Source organism: Ostrinia furnacalis, unplaced genomic scaffold, assembly GCF_004193835.3.
Source record: "Ostrinia furnacalis isolate ACB-3 unplaced genomic scaffold, ASM419383v2 OfSCF3250, whole genome shotgun sequence".
Classification (NCBI taxonomy): domain Eukaryota; kingdom Metazoa; phylum Arthropoda; class Insecta; order Lepidoptera; family Crambidae; genus Ostrinia; species Ostrinia furnacalis.
Window position 1 is genome coordinate 98,263 of NW_021133489.1, and position 18,463 is coordinate 116,725.

Sequence of the window (18,463 nt, forward strand, 5' to 3'; positions counted from 1 at the left end):
CAGACAGAGTTACTTTCCCATTTATAATATTAATATATAGTAGTATATAGTAATATAATATAGTAAATAGTAATATAGTATAGTATGGATTTTTTTATGTTAAAAATCATTTAGTGGGTAGGTACCTATGTACTTTCAAGTCCTGAAATTAATCTAAATGAGTAGGCGGCAATAAAACACTGAAAAGTTTGTTTGATTGATGAACCATGCTCTAATCTCAGGAAATACCACCTACCCATATTGATTCTAAAAAATATTTTTGTCAAATAATTACCATTGAAAAATTATTGCAAAAATGGGAAAAGGAACTATTTTCAGGCGTGAAGGAGCGGGCACAGATACTTAGTCAAGAATGGTGTTTATGTTAAGAAGCCTGGAAACCCATTCTCAGCTTTACCGTAACTCCGCTGCAAAACGTCATAGTATTAATAAATGAAATGATGGTCTTTTCTCCCACTCTCTTTCATCGAGAAAATAAACGTCACAGGGTTTTGGGTTCATTTTCTTTCATTGTTTTTCCGTTATTGAAATTGGTTAATTTTCGTCGGTCTTAAAAGGTAAAGGTCAGCCTTTTAGTTTTATTGCTAGGTGTGTTCTCTGGATTTTTGGACTTTCGATATTTTTATTTTATTTTAGAATTAATTAATAAAATACCCATTTATAAAATAAATATTCTATTTCTTGATACTCGGGAAGCGCAGGTCAGTCCCTCGCAGGTTGACGTCGATCCACTGCTGCGCCTGCGCTGCCATCTGCTCGTCGAAGTACTCGCGCCAGCCGCCCGCCTTGCCTGGAAACAAGTGTAAGTCATCTCAACATGATCAGTTAATGCTTATTCTTTAATAAAACTATAACAATAACAAACGTCCAAGTCTTGAAACTCCATACAAAAGCACCGGTTATCGTTATAGTTATGGTTAAAGTTAAGTGGTACAACTCTGCCTTAAGTCTACCTTTTCTAATAAAATGTCCGTCTTCGCTCATTAACCCCGCTTCCCTCATGACTTCTAAGTTGACGGATTTGTTGTTTTTGAAGTTGTGGAAGCTGAGATGATCGCAGAGGCGCACCACCTGCTCCTCGCTCACGGGCGCGCCGAGAAACTGCGCGACGCGCCGCACCGCGCCGGCCAGGTCCTGCAAAGTTTATTTTGTTATGAAAAATCGTCATTAATATGCTCAAGCGAAGGATTTGTATTCTCAACTCAAGAAAGAAACCTGAGACACAGAAATATGCGACCACTTAGTTTCTTATTTTGATTAATGGTGGGTCTAATTTCCGGATGAGAAAAATAGACTGGCTGGAACCGGGTGTTTTAAAGTGGGGTCAGGCTCATCCACATATTACAATTTTGTTAAATAAGTATTGTAAAATGTATTTTCTCAATTTATCCATAGATAAATGTATGCAAGTTACCTTATACTACTCTCATGACCTTATTACCAAACTTTACCTCCAATAGTTCTTCGTAGAAAAGGAACAGCATGTTTGGATGATCTCGTTTATCCCACGCTTCTTTTATATGTTCAAAGTATGGAGTCCAGTTAACTAAAATTATAAAATTAACATAATGTTTCCATTTCAGCGAAAGGACATCCACTGCTGGACAAATGCCTCTTCCCTTGTATGATCTGATCTAAATCATCATCATCAACAGCCCTTTACAGTCCACTGCTGGACTATGAGCCTCCTCCACTATAGCGGAGGGTTTTGCCATAATCCCCACGCTCGGCAGGCGGGTTGATCTAAATACAGTTTTAATATTCATAATTAAAACATAAGGGAGAGCCCGGTAATTTGGACCAGTTTTTTTCAATCCCATTTTACACATAGTTTTGATTTGTTTTAGCTAATGTCCATGGTATATAATAAAAGAGAAATTATTCAACTTACTATTTCATAGGTATTAATTGATATTATTGTTGTATATTTAGCACAAATCAACAAAATACGAGTTCAGAGCTTCGGTCCAATTTAGCCAACCGGTTCGATAATTTGTACCACAGGGTTACTAAATTGGATTTGGATAAATTTCAAGCCTATAAAAAAACTATGGCAAAATATTATACGATACATTCTTAACAAATGAGGTAACGAAAAGGAACAATAGCTAATAACATAGACAATCGATATTATTTTACAAGTTATCACGATTTTCAGTATAAGTTTTGTAATTCCGATTATTGTAACGCACACTGGTACCTAATCTACTTTGCTTTTATTTATTGTTAGCCAAACATAATTATGCTTTTATAACTTCAAAATATGATTTACTAAAATTCCATACAACTTGATGTGGTACAATTTAACCGATTGGATGATAGTGCTTTTAAAGAATCGGTAAAAAATAGAGCTCATAAATACCGAAAAATGTTTCAAAAAATTGTAATCCACACTAATTTACGCTTCTAATTAATAAATTAAAAACAATGTGTGATTAAATTTGACAAAATTACAAACTAAACATGCATTCTCAAAAGTTACTTGAAAACAATTAAAATAATCTTTTCAAAATAAAACACACGTGTTAATTGACACGGAAAAAAAACATATGGCCAATGTTCAAGGAACATTCAATAAATACTTTACGAAATATGAGGGTGGTACAATTTACCCGGCGGTACAATATACCGAACTCTCCCCTATATGAAAACGTACGCATATCCTTTCTAAAATAATCCCAGTAATTTTTGAAATCGCCAGTGAAGCCATATCTTTTAAAAAGTAGAATGTGGTGGTAGTACGAGACCGCGACGTCGCGCGGGTCGCGCGCCACGTAGACCACGCGCGCGCGCAGCAAGCCGGGCGGCAGCAGCGACAGCGGCAGGTGCGACTTCACGAAGCGCGGCGACGGCAGCGCCTCTACCAATTTATAATTTGGTTTTCGCGATTCTTTCAAAAACTGTATTTCTTTTTCATCGCCTTTTAAATTTTCTAATAATACTTTCGGAGTATTTCCGCCGTTGAGAAAACTTGAAAGCCTGAAATCAAACAGTTTTTGGTGAAGGGAATAAGGAGGCGGTAATATAAGTGCTGATTCTACTTTATATTATAAATGCGAAAGTTTGGATGTCTGGATGACTGTCACGCGAAAATTACTTAACGGATTTTGATGAAACTTTACAGTATTATTGTTTACTAGCGGCCGCCCGCGACTTCGTACGCGTGGATCCCGTTTTACCCCCTTCATCTATCTTACGCGGTTTAGAATTTTTCATAAAAATGTTTTTCCCGCTAACTCCCGTTCCCGTGGGAATTTTGCAATATCCTGTTGTAACTAAGCTTTGAGTTTACTAAGGTACCTGCATGCCAAATTTCAAGCGTCTTACTTAAGCGGTTTACATTTTTCATACAAAAGAATTTTCGCGCTAATTCCCTTTCCCGTGGAAATTTTGCAATATCCTGTTGTAACTAAGCTTTAAGTTTACTAAGATATCTGCATGCCAAATTTAGTGTCTAACTTAAGCGGTTTAGATTTTTCATACAAAAGGATTTTCCCGCCAATTCCCGTTCCCGTGGGAATTCCTAACTATAACCTGCCCAGGGGTACAAATAATAATTGTACCAAGTTTCGTTAAAATACGTCGAGTAGTTTTTGTTTCTATAAGGAACATACAGACAGACAGACAGACAAAAATTTTACTGATTGCATTTTCGGCATCAGTATCGATCACTAATCACCCCCTGATAGTTATTTTGAAAATATATTTCATGTACAGAATTGACCTCTACAGATTTATTATAAGTGGGTACCTATATACAGGGTGGAAACGATAAGTGATCTCACTCGATTATTTCTAAACTATGCAAGATATCAATAAACTAGTTACTGATCCTGAAAGTGCTTCATGAGCTCTATCCAACGGTACTAATAATAGGTTACATAATAAACTGGATCTATCCGAAAATTCAATGTTTCCAGTTTCCATACATTTGGTAAAGTCACATTATTTTAAAAACTACACATGATATCATAAAACTGATTACTGATTCTAAAAGTGCTTCACAAGCTCTATCCAATGGTATCAATAATAGGTTACAGAATAAACTGAATCTATCCAAAAATTCAATGTTTCCTTCTTTCATACATTTAGTACTACCACAGTCATGACACTCATCTCTTGACAATATTATAGCAAATAAAGCCTAAAATCAATGTTTTCCATGAATCATTTTAAATAAGAATACAATTTACGAGTTTATATTAAGAGTTTATGAATCATTAAAAAAAATTAGACTTCTAATATTGTGTGTCTGGCATACATTTAGTATGGAAACTGGAAACATTGAATTTTCAGATAGAACCAGTTTATTCTGTAACCTATTATTGGTACCGTTTGAAAGAGCTCATGAAGCACTTTCAGGATCAGTAACCAGTTTTTCAATATCTTGTATAGTTTAGAAATAATTGAATGAGATCACTTAACGTTTCCACCCTGTATATGTAGATTACTTACTCTAAAAATAGAGATCTTTGAATAAGAGGGATAGCTGCAGCTGTTTCGTAATCAAAATTATTTCCAATTAACCACACGAGCTCCTGGACCCAAGTGGTACCTGGAATAAAACGTAACTTATTATGAAAGTTTCCAAAAGCTTCTAAATTATAATTAATATTCTTCTAGTCATACTGGATGCGTTCTGCGAGCAGCAGGTTATACCTAAAACCAAATAATGATCACACGTGTCCTCTTTAACAGATGGATAGCGATTAATCCCAACTTAACAGTTTTATAGCCATAAAAGTTGGCTCAAGCGTAACTATCTATTTTTTGAAGAAGTGACTCTGGATCCTTCTAAAGAAACATTTTTGGGGTAAAAACCTTTCCTATAATGAAATGAAGTTTAGAACTAGGCTTTTGAATGGTACCAATATTGGTGTGAAGTGGGGATGCATACGTTTGAAAGTGCTTGTCGCGGGTGGTGCGATTTATTTGCTGTCGAGTGTAATTATGTAACATCTAAATGTACTATTAAGGAAGCAATAAACATATTGAGTATTGAGTCTCAGCCATGACTACGGTATCGTCCGCGAAAAGAAGGTGGGTGATATACTCGCCGTTGATATTTATGCCGAATCCGCTCCAGTCCAGAAGCTTGAAAACATCTTACAGGGCGATGGTGAACAGTAACGTTTCGGAGATATGACACCCCTCGCTGTCTCACCCCTCGCTGCAACTGGATAGGTTTCGAGTTTTGATCCTGGAGGCGGACCGAAATTGTGGCGTTTTCTTACAAGCCCTTCAGCGCTTCGATGTATCTCAATTTGGCACCGTTACAGAGACTGTAGCACTGCCCAGGTCTCGATCGAGTCGAAGGCTTTTTCATAGTCCACAAACGCCAGACAAGTGGCTGATTATACTCCTCGGTCTTCTGTATAATCTGCCGTAGCGTATGTATAGCGGTCTATGATACATAATAAAGCCTTTACGGAAACCGGCTTGTTCGGAATGCTGGAAGTCGTCGAGCCTGTGTGCGAGACGATTCGTGATGATTCTCGAAAACAACTTGTAGGCATGGCTCAGAATTGAAATGGGTCTATAATTTTTCAACAAGGTTTTGTCGCCTTTTTTTAAGAAAAGTATCACCACACTTCTGTGCCATGCCGTAGGCGTTTTTCCCTCGAGTATGACGGAATCGAACAGCCTCTGAAGAGCCTTTAGTACCGGCGTTCCGCCTGCTTTCAGAAGCTCAGCCGTGATTCCATCATCACCCGGTGCCTTGTTGTTTTTCAGCTATTTGAGGGCCATTCTAGTGTCGTACAGACTGACGTCCGGGATATCTTCGGTGTAGTGTCGGGTCAATCTAGCTCTTGGGTCTTCGGCTAGATTTGTGACAGGTGTACGTACACACGTGTTAATTGTCCGTAGAACTTCTCAACCTCTTCTAATAACTCAGGCCCCGACGAGATGTCTCTGCCATCCTCGGTCTTCAGCGAACACTTTAGAGCCTTTGTTACGCTCAATCGCCTCTTTAATACGATCTGTAATAAATTGGCGTAGGTTGCGAGTCAAAGACTTGGAAATCTGTCTGTTAAGACGCCAACTGAGCAGCATCCTCAGAGGACTGCAGAACCATGTTTCGTCTCTCAGAAGGTCTCGGTGAAGTCAGAGATCTTTTTGGTTTCTTTTGAACGACGGGTTTTAAAGAACTTAGACCCAGTCGTTTGGACAATTTCCACGAACCTGTCAATGTATTCGTTCACATTTTCGCAGTTACTCTTACCACAGCTCTTACTTAAATAGAAACTATGAAGACATCCAGCTTATCAAGCTGCTATAAAACTTTACCGAAATAACATTGTACAAACCTGACTTCGGGAACGCCACTACGAATACATCGTCGGATCTTATGGACATATTATAGATTGGAGCTGCATCAGTTTTCATTCTGCCGTTAAAGAAATAGCCTTTAGGGCCTATTCGCACTAAACCATCATCTGAAATAATAACGATTAAATTAGGCACTGACATAGCTAACTAGATGATATAGCTTGAAATGTTCACAAGTGATGTACCTAGGGATTTCTGTTACCCAGTGGCCGATGAAGACGACCAGTTTGCACGGAAGGCCAGTGTCGTGGCATTAGGTATCTACTGAGATGCTCTGACACCTCAGATCATAGAAGGGAATAGATGTGAAACGGGGGCGTGGCGCGTGTCTCCGCGATATGCCCAGAAACGAACATCGCCCGCGACGCCAGGTTAGTCGCGATTCAGTCGTACTGAGGAAATGTTCTCCGATATTGTTGGATAATGCGTCGTAACGTGCAATAACATAAGTGAAACGAAGAACTACTACTACTATTTATGTCATGCGTAACTACTGCGCAATGTATTTTATTTCTTCCGATATCCACTGACGCCAGGCCTGGCTCACTGCGCGCGGTACATCCGATAATTACCTACAGCGAAGCGCCCCGCCGGCGGGTATTATATCAGTCGAGTGTCACGCGCGCGCCCGTCAGGACGCTGGCGTGCGTTGTAGTAACTAATTCTATGATCGAAGTATTATTTAAAAATGGACATAAAGAGAAAGAAATGTTATTGTGCGGCGTTCGAGTGTTTAAATTCGAAAATAAATCTACCGGATTTATCTTTTTTTTCGCTTCCCAAAGATGCTGAAAGGTATGTTGGCCATGTAGGTAATCAATAAATCTTAGGATAGTATAGGAACCTAACCTACCATGACTACTGCTCATAAAGAATGCGTTCGTTCGTTTCAGCCAAATGACGTCCACTGCTGGACAAAGGCCTCTCCCAAAGTTTTCCATAATGAATGCGTACTTACCTACATACGTACCTCATTACAAATAAGTAGATTAATTATTTTTTCACTAGACAGCAACCCTAACAGCGTAAGAAGAGTTCAGAGCAGGGCCGCGCCGCCCCTGTGTGCGATGTGTGCGGCGCACACAGGCGCCAAGACAATAGGGGCGCCGCGCCGCTACTGCCACCTAATTTTTTTTAAATGGAGTATCGAGTAAGTAGGTACAGTATGCGCAACATAGGCCTTGTACACAACAAAACAAATATTACGCTTATTAAACAAGTCTCTCAATATTTATATTATGTTTATTATGATTCACGTTTATGGTTTCATTTTACGCTTAGGGTTTTAGTTTACATTACTAAACGTTAAAACGGCGGAAGTTCTTTTGAACCTCAGATAAAGTACTAGTTATTTTGGACCGTAGAGGCGCCGAGTTTGTCATACAATTTTTTTATGACTATGAGAGAGTTTATGAACGCAACCCGATGCGATGCGTGCGACACAAGCGAGATGGGGTCACGGGGATTCCCCGCCACGGGGATTTTAACGAACGAGAAAACGAGATAGCCAAGCCAAAACCACAGTATACAGGGTGTTTGGTGAAAGGTTAGACAATCTTCGTGGGTGTAGCTACCTATAGGTAAGAAGGTCATTTTAAGAATTTACAAGTTCGCCCATTTTACCCTAAGTTTTTTTTTCTTCCTCTTATTATCTACGATCGGCCATCCATAGCCATAATTAGATGTGTTCTGGGAGCGGATTATTTGACTGGTATTCCATTGAATAGCAAAGTCCATCACTGGTAAAAGCTCTACTTTCTCTCGTTGAGCTCGAGGATGTGCCATCTCTTGAGGCGCTTTGTATCTTCGTCCATTAGCAGGTTCTTGGCCAGCGCGTTGCTATGTCTGTCGAATTTCTGCCTGTACTTTTTGCTGTAGTTGCTCTTCCTCCTTAACAGTCGTCATCTCAAGGTATTCATGTATTTCTGCGTTTCTCACAAACCAGTGGGCGCTCGAGACTGTTCTCAATGCAATGTTTTGGAATCTCTGTAATATTTCCAGGTTGGAGTTGCTAGCAGATCCCCAGAGTTCTATTCCGTAGGTCCAGATTGGTTTGATAATAGACTTGTGGACGAGCAGTTTGTTGTTGATAGAGAGTCGGGATTGTCGTCCTATCAGCCATGACAGGTTCCTGAGTTGCATATTTGCTTCAGTTCTCTTGGCTTTAACACGATTTACCCAGATTAGCCTTCTATCAAGGTGCAAACCCAGGTACTTCACAGTGTTATTGGTTGGCAAAGGTTTGCATTTTACCCTAAGTGAGCTACTTTTTTTAAATTGATGATTTTGTTTTTATTTTATTTTTTTTTTCAAAATATGACCTAAAACCTGTTTCAATTCTTTTTCTCGCATGTTTTCAACCACTTTTTAGGGTTCCGTAGCCAAAATGGCAAAAACGGAACCCTTATAGTTTCGTCATGTCCGTCTGTCCGTCTGTCCGTCTGTCCGTCTGTCCGTCTGTCCGTCTGTCGCACTGCTTTTAATTAAGATCATAATTCACAAATCAATAGTTTTTCAGTTTCCATATAGTCCATCTGTTTCAACCAGTCGTAAATTTTTTTCTTAGCTTCATTACAGGACATGTTGTAGATATGCAGTATTCTATTTATCCGGTTATATAGGGTTATCGATCTAGACTGAAATTGGTTCCGTGACAAATTTGTGTGGATGTTTAAATTTGGAATAACATTGTATGGATTACGTTTTGCATTAATAATAGGATCAGGAGTTGTGATTTTGTGAGTTTTTAAGACACATAGAAATATGTATAGCTGCCTTATGGTTAGCACGTTACAGTCTTCATAGATTTTTACGGTACTGTAAGTAGGTTTTACTAGTAATAAAACTTTCAAAATGCATCTTTGGGCGCGTTCAAGTTGGATCAGTTTGGTTTTATGAGTTCCACCCCAGATGGGTAGACAATAGGAGATGACAGACTGCACCAAGGTTTTATAGATTTGTATCAAAAGTTGTCTATCGGAGACATGCCTAAGATATTTAAAAAGCCATATCAGTTTCCTCACACGTGATGTACAGTTTTCAATCTGTTTATGCCAGTTAAGCTGTTGATCAATATACAGTGTGAGTCACGTTAAAGTGTACATATGAAAATAGATGAAACTAGACCTATTTTTATCGACAAAAAAGAGGTCAAAATTATTTTGAGATTTTTTTTAAATTTTTTATAGAATTTTTTTTCTTCCAATTACTTATTGTAAAGAAAACGTAATAACTTTAAAACTAAGAGGTATATCCTGATAAAATAAAAACAGTGATAATGCCAAATAACAGGCGATACTAAAAAAATACATAAAATACACAAAAAATGCCAACAAATAATAAAAAATGATACTTTTTGAAAAAAATCTGCTTAAAAATTCGTGTTTTTTTGGTTATTTGANACAGGGACGCGCGCGATAAAGTTTTTCTGTGACAGACAAAATTCCACGCGGGCGAAGCCGCGGGCGGAAAGCTAGTACAAAATACAAATACAAATACTTAATTATGAAACACATGTTACATTGTCATTACAAATTAGCCTTATCCATTTAAGTTTTTAAAAACTTGTCCTAGGATAAAGCTGCTCTTCACAATGTTTAAAATTTCTAACATGAGTAGGTAACTAATAATTTTACGTTTAACAATTCCACGAAGCTCAGCAATATGTTATAAACAAAATTTTATAAAAATCTCTATGAAAAACATAAGAAATCGCACTGCTTTTAATTAAGATCATAATTCACAAATCAATAGTTTTTCAGTTTCCATATAGTCCATCTGTTTCAACCAGTCGTAAATTTTTTTCTTAGCTTCATTACAGGACATGTTGTAGATATGCAGTATTCTATTTATCCGGTTATATAGGGTTATCGATCTAGACTGAAATTGGTTCCGTGACAAATTTGTGTGGATGTTTAAATTTGGAATAACATTGTATGGATTACGTTTTGCATTAATAATAGGATCAGGAGTTGTGATTTTGTGAGTTTTTAAGACACATAGAAATATGTATAGCTGCCTTATGGTTAGCACGTTACAGTCTTCATAGATTTTTACGGTACTGTAAGTAGGTTTTACTAGTAATAAAACTTTCAAAATGCATCTTTGGGCGCGTTCAAGTTGGATCAGTTTGGTTTTATGAGTTCCACCCCAGATGGGTAGACAATAGGAGATGACAGACTGCACCAAGGTTTTATAGATTTGTATCAAAAGTTGTCTATCGGAGACATGCCTAAGATATTTAAAAAGCCATATCAGTTTCCTCACACGTGATGTACAGTTTTCAATCTGTTTATGCCAGTTAAGCTGTTGATCAATATATATGCCGAGATATTTAACAGATGAGACTTTTGTTAAGGCGGTGCAGTTGCAGGGAGTAGCCGGGTAGTTATTGCATCCGTGAGCTGTTAATTGAAGGTCAGTCGGTGGTTGAAAACGATTTAAAATAGAGAAAGTCATGTAATTTGTTTTTCCGGTGTTCAGTGTTAATAAGTTATATTTAAGCCACTTTATTACAACTTGTAAACCTACTTCCGCTTTATTGTATACTTCAGCCCAGTTTTGTCCATGGAAAAGGAGGGCCGTATCGTCGGCGTAAGAAACGATGGATGCATTATCAAGTTTTAATGAGGTTAGGTCATTTATATATAAAAGAAACAGGGTAGGTCCAAGGACGCTACCCTGTGGAACGCCATATAACAGTGTAGGCTCTACTGTACTCAGTATGTGTTTATCAAGCTTAACTAATTGAGATCGATTTCTGTTTTTTTGGTTATTTGATAAATTTCTCCAAAAAATGCCCCTATAACCGGTGGTTTTTATTACTTTGTATTATTCTCTATCGTATTACCTTCATAAAACCAAATATCGCATGTCTCTATCCCTATCACAACATTTGCTATGATTGTTTGAACTAAGCCTCTCCGGGCGCGCCATTCAACGCTTCGTTAACAAAGAAACTGAAAATGGCTCTAGATTTGTAATTTTCATAAAGACAAGTTAGATTTCAAATAAAAACAAAAGATTTCGAAGTAAAATAAGCATTTTAGTTAAAATTAAAATTGTCTCTACCTGTAGCGGATAATAATGTTGTGGCAGGCCTTTGTTCAAACGATCATAGCAAATGTTGTGATAGGAATAGAGACATGCGAGTTTTGGTTTTACGAAGGTAATACGATAGAGAATAATACAAAATAATAAAAACCACCAGTTATAGGGGCATTTTTTGGAGAAATTTATCAAATAACCAAAAAAACACGAATTTTATAGCAGATTTTTTTCAAAAAGTATAATTTTTTATTATTTGTTGGCATTTTTTGTGTATTTTATGTATTTTTTAAGTATCGCCTGTTATTTGGCATTATTACTGTTTTTATTTTATCAGGATATACCGCTTAGTTTAAAAGTTATTACGTTTTCTTTACAATAAGTAATTGGAAGAAAAAAAATTCGATAAAAAATTTAAAAAAAATCTCAAAAATTTTTTGACCTTTTTTTTGTCGATAAAAATAGGTCTAGTTTCATCTATTTTCATATGTACACTTTAAAGTGACTCACACTGTATATGCCGAAATATTTAACAGATGACACTTTTGTTAAGGCGGTGCAGTTGCAGGGAGTAGCCGGGTAGTTATTGCATCCATGAGCTGTTAATTGAAGGTCAGTCGGTGGTTGGAAACGATTTAAAATAGAGAAAGTCTTGTAATTTGTTTTTCCGGTGTTCAGTGTTAATAAGTTATATTTAAGCCACTTTATTACAACTTGTAAACCTACTTCCGCTTTATTGTATACTTCAGCCCAGTTTTGTCCATGGAAAAGGAGGGCCGTATCGTCGTAGATATATAACTAGTAGGTATAAAATCAGCTAACATTTCGCGTTGATCGTGGCTCTACCACACCAACTGGCACATACAAATCGAATATCTCACTGAGCTAATGAAATTGTTCTATCGACTAATCCCATTGACTTCCACTTATAACAAAAACTCCATCCCGAATCAGCGGCCCGAAAAAAACATAAAAATTCATAACCGAGGGCGCGTATTTCGTTCGAATTGGTTTTCCCGCTGAAAGTTTTGACAAATGTTATTTGTGCCTGCTAGAGCGTGGTGACTGTATTCCAGTTTTTTTGTTAACAGACCAACTATAACAGTTTTCGAGGGAGACCCAGGAGGAATGGTTGTTATGGAATGATTTTCGCTATGATTGGTGGAATTGGTTTGCTGTTTCAGATGAATAACAAATAATTTGATTGACAATAGGCGTAAACTAGCACGTTATCTTGTAGTTTCATTTAAATTTTGTTAGGACTAGGATACCAAGACATTTTACATAAAAAAAATAGGATAAATATTTCGTTGAATTCTTAGAATTTATAGATATTAAAGGATTCATGACGATTCACAGGATGACCACTGCTGAACGTAGTAGACCTCCCTCAATGATTTTCGTATTGGCCGGTTGGTAGCGACCTGTATCCAGCGCTTATTAGGTCGTTTTTATTCTCGGTTACGATAACCAATTTTTGTAACAAATCTACGAAAAATTTAAGTCCATGCAACTGAATATTATGGTACTTAAAACTTATCACACCTTACTTGGAATTACATAATACATCCCTAAAATCCACTATTCGATATCAAAAGCATTAATGGACCGAAAAAACTGATAAGCAAAACTGGCGAGTGGGGAAACCTAAATACTTTTTGGGTAACGCGGGCTATAAGTTGAGGTCGAATGGTCTCATATATTTGAAGATAAGGCTACCTTCGAAGCTGTGATGTACGATAAATAGAAGACTTTCAGATAAAACGGCTCAAGGAATTGGATGCTGGTATATTTTAGTTTTTATTGGAAAAGTACGAAGGAATTAAAATTATTTTTTTATGGGATAGAAGTCAAAGGAGCAGACGGATCACCTGATGGTTAATGATTACCCCCACCCATCTCATAGACACCCGCAGCCACGGAAAAGTTACTTTAAGGAATAAGTTCTTGAAATATTATAGGTAGTATCGGTCCGGAAATAGGTACCGCAGACGACAGTCCATTTTTGTAGAATCAAAATTAGTGTACCAACTACCAAATGGTAAACTTCAGTTGTAATAGTCAAAACGACTTGAGAAAACTTAAGTTATCTTTAGGTACCCAATTTCCAACTTCTTCTGAAAATAGAGCTAGGTGATAGATTTCAGTTCTATTTTCATTTGATAAAAACGCTGCCGTTTTAATTCAGTAAAAAAAACATGGATAAGTCACTAATTTTAAATAACAGCCCAGAACAGTCACAAATCTCTCGACTCTCCTCATACTGAAACAACTAAATAAAATTACTAAATCACCTACCGTTATTAACAACACGGCCCGGCATTAATTCTGTCCACAATACGGGAGTTCATAACATTTTACCCCATTTAGAATTCTCGGTTAATTATTTAGATGCCAGTTTGACCCGGCCTACGGCCCCAACTTTAATTATCTCTATCCAGGATCTCTCTTCAACGACGCCCCGGTGGGTAATTACTAGCGTGGGGAGTACAGGACTGTGTAAAGAGCCTAATTCCTATTGTGCGCATACTAAAAAAGCAATCGGATCGGACTTGAGGTCAGACAATCTAGGTTCAGTCGTAAAGAGACCATATTTGGCACAGTTAAGTTTTTGGGTCCCGTCAAATTTTGGAAAAAATCATCTTATAAAATTCGACTGAGTCTGGTTAACTGACAGTCACAGTTATTTTTAGTTTAAATATTTTTTTTATGTGACAGGCAAACGAGCAGACGGACCACCTGATGGTAAGTGAATAAAATAAATAAATACATTCAATCAAGCAAATATTACAACTATGGTTTATTTCTAGTGGTCTCCAAACTAGGTTGGGCACATCTGTCTCTTGGGGACTGGAGGATGACGCATAAGAGCTTAAATGTTTACCCTTGAGTATGAGTTTAATTGTATACTTTATTGTGTCGGCCGTTTGGTGTAGTGGTTCGAAACGGACTACTATTCCGGAGGTAGCGGGTTCGATTCCCGCACAGTACAAACATTTGTGTGCATGAACATATTTGTTTGTATTGGACTGGGTGTTTTCTATGTATAATAAGTATGTCTTTACAAAAAAAAAGTATTTAAGTATGTTTATATCCTTTGTCTAGTACCCATAGTACAAGCTTTGCTTAGTTTGGGACTAGAAGCGCAGTGTAAAATGTCTAAGGATATTTATTTATTTATTTATTTATACTAACGAGACCTACGTGATTCAGAAAAATAAGATTTATTTTTTAATATAACAATCTAAATAATATAACTCAAAGGTGACTGACTGACTGATTGACTGACTGATTGACTGACTGACTGATTGACTGACATGACATAGTGATCTATCAACGCACAACCCAAACCACTGGACGGATCGGGCTGAAATTAGGCATGCAGGTAAATGGCCTCCGCTAAGAAAGGATTTTACGAAACTCCACCCCTAAGCGTACGAAGTCGCGGGCGGCCGCTAGAAATTGTATATTTACTAAATGTTTTGTTTGATCTATCTTTTATTTGTCAAATGCAACAAACATGTACGGAACCATATCCACGCAGGTATAACGCTAACTTAGCCTATTTTATAGAGCTTGCCTAGGATTAATTATCCTCTGGGATATTATGCAAGTTTGTGTCGCAATTACTTCCGCAGTTTTATGTAAATGAAATTGGTATTAAAACTATCCTGCTTTATGATCATTTAAATGAGTCTAAAAGACTAAATTGTTCCAACTATTACATCAGTGGCAAAGCTCATACTTATTTGTGAACAGATTAATAACCTTACTTTATGTACTTATTAACCTTGCTAATGTATGTACCTATACCATGATTGATATTGTTGGAGTCGGTGCCGGTAAATTTAGAACCTTTGTTGAGGCACTGAGCAGTCTGGCACTGATTCTGAGAATGTCAATCGCGGTATACATTTGCCTAATAAATAAATCATGTAATTATTTTCTACTTTTTAGTGCAGGTTTTTTGGAGTCGGTTTTAATTTTTTTGTTAAAATAATGTAAAACTTTATCACTAAGTATAATCGACGCTTTTGTCTTAATTTCGGTGCACAGTGTCCATCGAAGCACATCATATTACTATTTTTGTAGCAAAGCATCTATAATACCAGTAACTATACAAAACGCTTCGCTGTTTAGCTTGATGTCTAGTACAAATTGCGTTGACAGTTTCCTTGAAAGCCATTCTCTAGCACGATGGATACCTGCAGACTGCGAGGAGCAGCCGGAGGCATGAATTAATGGCCTTAGCAGCCAGATAACCAAACAGAGGTGAGCTAAATGGCCAGACGGTAATGCTGGGCTGCACCGTCTTACTTTAACAAACGTCATATATGTCAAACTCCATACAAAAAGCACCGGTTATCTTTATAGTTACGGTTAAAGTTAGGTGGTGCAACTCAGCCTAAGGCTAAGAGCTTTGCTTAGTATTTAACTACTAAGCATAAAACCACACGACAACGACACTGCTAAGTTTTGGTACAAGTTACATTCACATTAGAATAAATAAACTAGATTCTAGTTAAAGTCAAGTAAATACGTACTTTCAAATAAGTCAGAAAAAATACCAAATTCTTTTCTATTATATATTATCAGCTAATCCACAATCTCCCGGCAAAACACTAAAGAGGCCGATTACCCATATAATTTCTGACAAAACTCCGGACAATAATACCTTAGAATACAATGGCTTGCCCAGAGTCCAGTTCACCCTAAGCTTACGGGAGCACAATAGACGGACCTGTCGTGGTCATTTACCCTGTTTTTGATTTCTGCTCTTGACTTTTCTTTGATATAGAGGATTTGGAAGTGTTTTTGGAGTGTTATCCGCTTTGTGTGGCTAACTAATTGGGGTATTGTTTGCATAAGCGACTATAAATTCGTAGGTAATAGCTACCGTTTATGAAGTAATTGAGCTAATTTCCCCAGCTCTTTTATTTTAACGCTTTCCTTATTATTTTACTTGTTATTAATGGCATAGTAAAGAATGGTCACCCGGCAAGCGAAAGGTCGTTGATTCAATTCTTATCAGCGGCAATCGATATTTTCAAGTTTTAAATCGAATTGAGGTTATTGTGACTAAAGTAAGGTTTAAGTTCTTTGAGTTATTATAAGGTCATCATTCTGGCTTTGGATTCCGGGTATGCACGCAATTGCTCGCTTCCACTTTCACCCTGATCAGCACTTTCCATCAGGTGACAGAAAAATCGTTTATAAGCATAGGCTTGTAATTTTAAAAAAGCCTTTATATTATACTTCTAGAATCTATGTTGTCTAAACATCATGATATTCATGGGGTTGATTTCGTACCTAAATAAAAACTAAAATGATACTTACTAGAACAGTTTTACTAAACAAAAACTAATGTTACGTTTCATACTGCACTGTGTGTGTCTTCAAATTCGTCCATCATAACGGGAATTGATATTGCACGGTTATTGAATGCGTTAAGACTATTGCTTTGAGACAGCAATGTGTGATGTGCTCTTGGGATGACGTGCCTGCAATCAGAATTACACATACACCCAAACTGCCTTCCCATATCAGTTGCTTATTCAATCACCCGATTTCAGCTGCGAGCGAAAATACAGTCCGGGGGACTACTAAGGTGATTATTCCAGAATGAAGTTTACTAGATTCAATTTCAAGCGAAAATTGAGGTGAGGGAGCTCGATTTTATTGCCAAATTGATAAATATTTTTTTTATCCACAACGAGGAAGCTCTTGGCCTGTATCTCACCTGATGGTAAGTGACGATCAGGCCGAAGGTGGAAGCGAGCTTCACCCGGAATCCTCAACCACGGAGGAACTGGCTATTTTACCTCTAACTGTCTTAACACAACAATGCTGTTAACATTGTTGTTATGGTGACAGACTTAGGTAAGATGGTGGTAGCTAGCCAGGCGGACTTGGAACAAGCCCTACCACCAACCAAACCAAACAGAAAAATCTGCCCCCACTGGGAATCGAACCCAGGACCTCTACGTCTGAAGCAGGTGGTCTTACCACTAGACCACAGGGGCTGTTATTTTACATCTCTACTGACTCAGGCGCAAAAGTATTTAAATCAGGATATTTTGCTCCTTATTATTAATTTTCCATTAATTTTCGATTATTATTTCAAATAATTTTATAATAACTGTAAAATTAATAATTTAAAACAGGACCCATGGTACTACCCTGCGAGCACCGAACGATTTACAATTCACTTGCTGCTCGCTCGCTACGCGACAATGGTGCCACGTGATTCGGGATAAGTGTAGGTTGCGGTATATAGTCGATTTCAAATCGGGGCAGAAATGAAAGGGCTTCATTTAACGTGAACCCCAACAGCATGCAGGTTTTATATTAGGTACTATTGCTGGGTTGTGAGTCGGTTCTGAATACCGATGTGTAAGTTCAATCGAATTAAAATTGAATGGCAGCTTTATTTGACTTGTTATAATTCATCTCATTCAAGTGTCATAATTGGATACATGCAAATTTTAGTTAAGCGTCCAGCTAGTATATTATTTGTATTAATGTCTACAAATGTCTAGTGTCCGACCGAATATGGATTTTCAGCCGAAAACGGAAACGAAAACGAAGCTTCGGCTGCAGTCTCATTTTCGGCCGAAAACGAAAACGAAAATGACCTTCAACTCTCAAATTTCAATCTGTGATCAAATAATATCTTGTAAACAATATGAAATTACCTATGTAAAAACTTTGAAAACCATTAATGTTTTGACCAAAAACATAATGACGTTTGACAGTTGATTTTGATAAAGAAAACCGGCATTAAAACATAAAAAAAAATATTATGAATTCTTAGTAGAATATTATTTCCGGTGTATATTGAAATATTGGGAAGTGAAGAAGAAATAAAGGGTGTCCAGTGGGAATTTTTGAACTTCAAAAATGAATACAAATAAATCTTAAGACTTTTTATTATTTATTACTAATGCAAAATGGAGTTTAATAATGCGGATTGCAATGTCGTTTAAATGATGCCCGTTTTACTATAGGCACTCTCACAGCCGGACCCTTACATTCGCAACTATGCGAAAGCATACGTGCTAATAATTTTCCTGCAACTTCACGGCGG

The 18,463-nt window shown here is 37.3% G+C and overlaps 1 protein-coding gene and 1 non-coding gene across 2 annotated transcripts; both read right to left on the reverse strand.

Moving 5' to 3' along the window:
* Positions 1-674: 674 nt before the first annotated feature.
* On the reverse strand, positions 675-6,431 carry LOC114357558 (sulfotransferase family cytosolic 1B member 1-like). Its single transcript, XM_028311239.1, has 6 exons — positions 6,309-6,431; positions 4,456-4,555; positions 2,657-2,979; positions 1,452-1,546; positions 954-1,134; positions 675-790 (listed from the first exon to the last, which is right to left on the reverse strand). Exons 1-6 carry the CDS (start codon positions 6,385-6,387, stop codon positions 675-677), a joined length of 894 nt encoding a protein of 297 aa, XP_028167040.1. The 5' UTR covers positions 6,388-6,431.
* Positions 6,432-17,327: 10,896 nt separating this feature from the next.
* On the reverse strand, positions 17,328-17,399 carry TRNAL-CAG (transfer RNA leucine (anticodon CAG)). Its single transcript has one exon. It is a non-coding gene; the product is annotated as a tRNA-Leu (tRNA).
* Positions 17,400-18,463: the final 1,064 nt, after the last annotated feature.

Excerpts from the sequence above, each read along its gene's own strand:
- LOC114357558 (XM_028311239.1), bottom strand. The coding sequence starts at position 6,387 with ATGAAAACTGATGCAGCTCCAATCTATAATATGTCCATAAGATCCGAC. Across the intron at positions 2,980-4,455 it reads CAAAGATCTCTATTTTTAGA|GCTTTCAAGTTTTCTCAACG; the intron begins GTAAGTAATCTA and ends GTTTGATTTCAG. Across the intron at positions 1,547-2,656 it reads TTATTTTAGAAAGGATATGC|TTAACTGGACTCCATACTTT; the intron begins GTACGTTTTCAT and ends TTATAATTTTAG.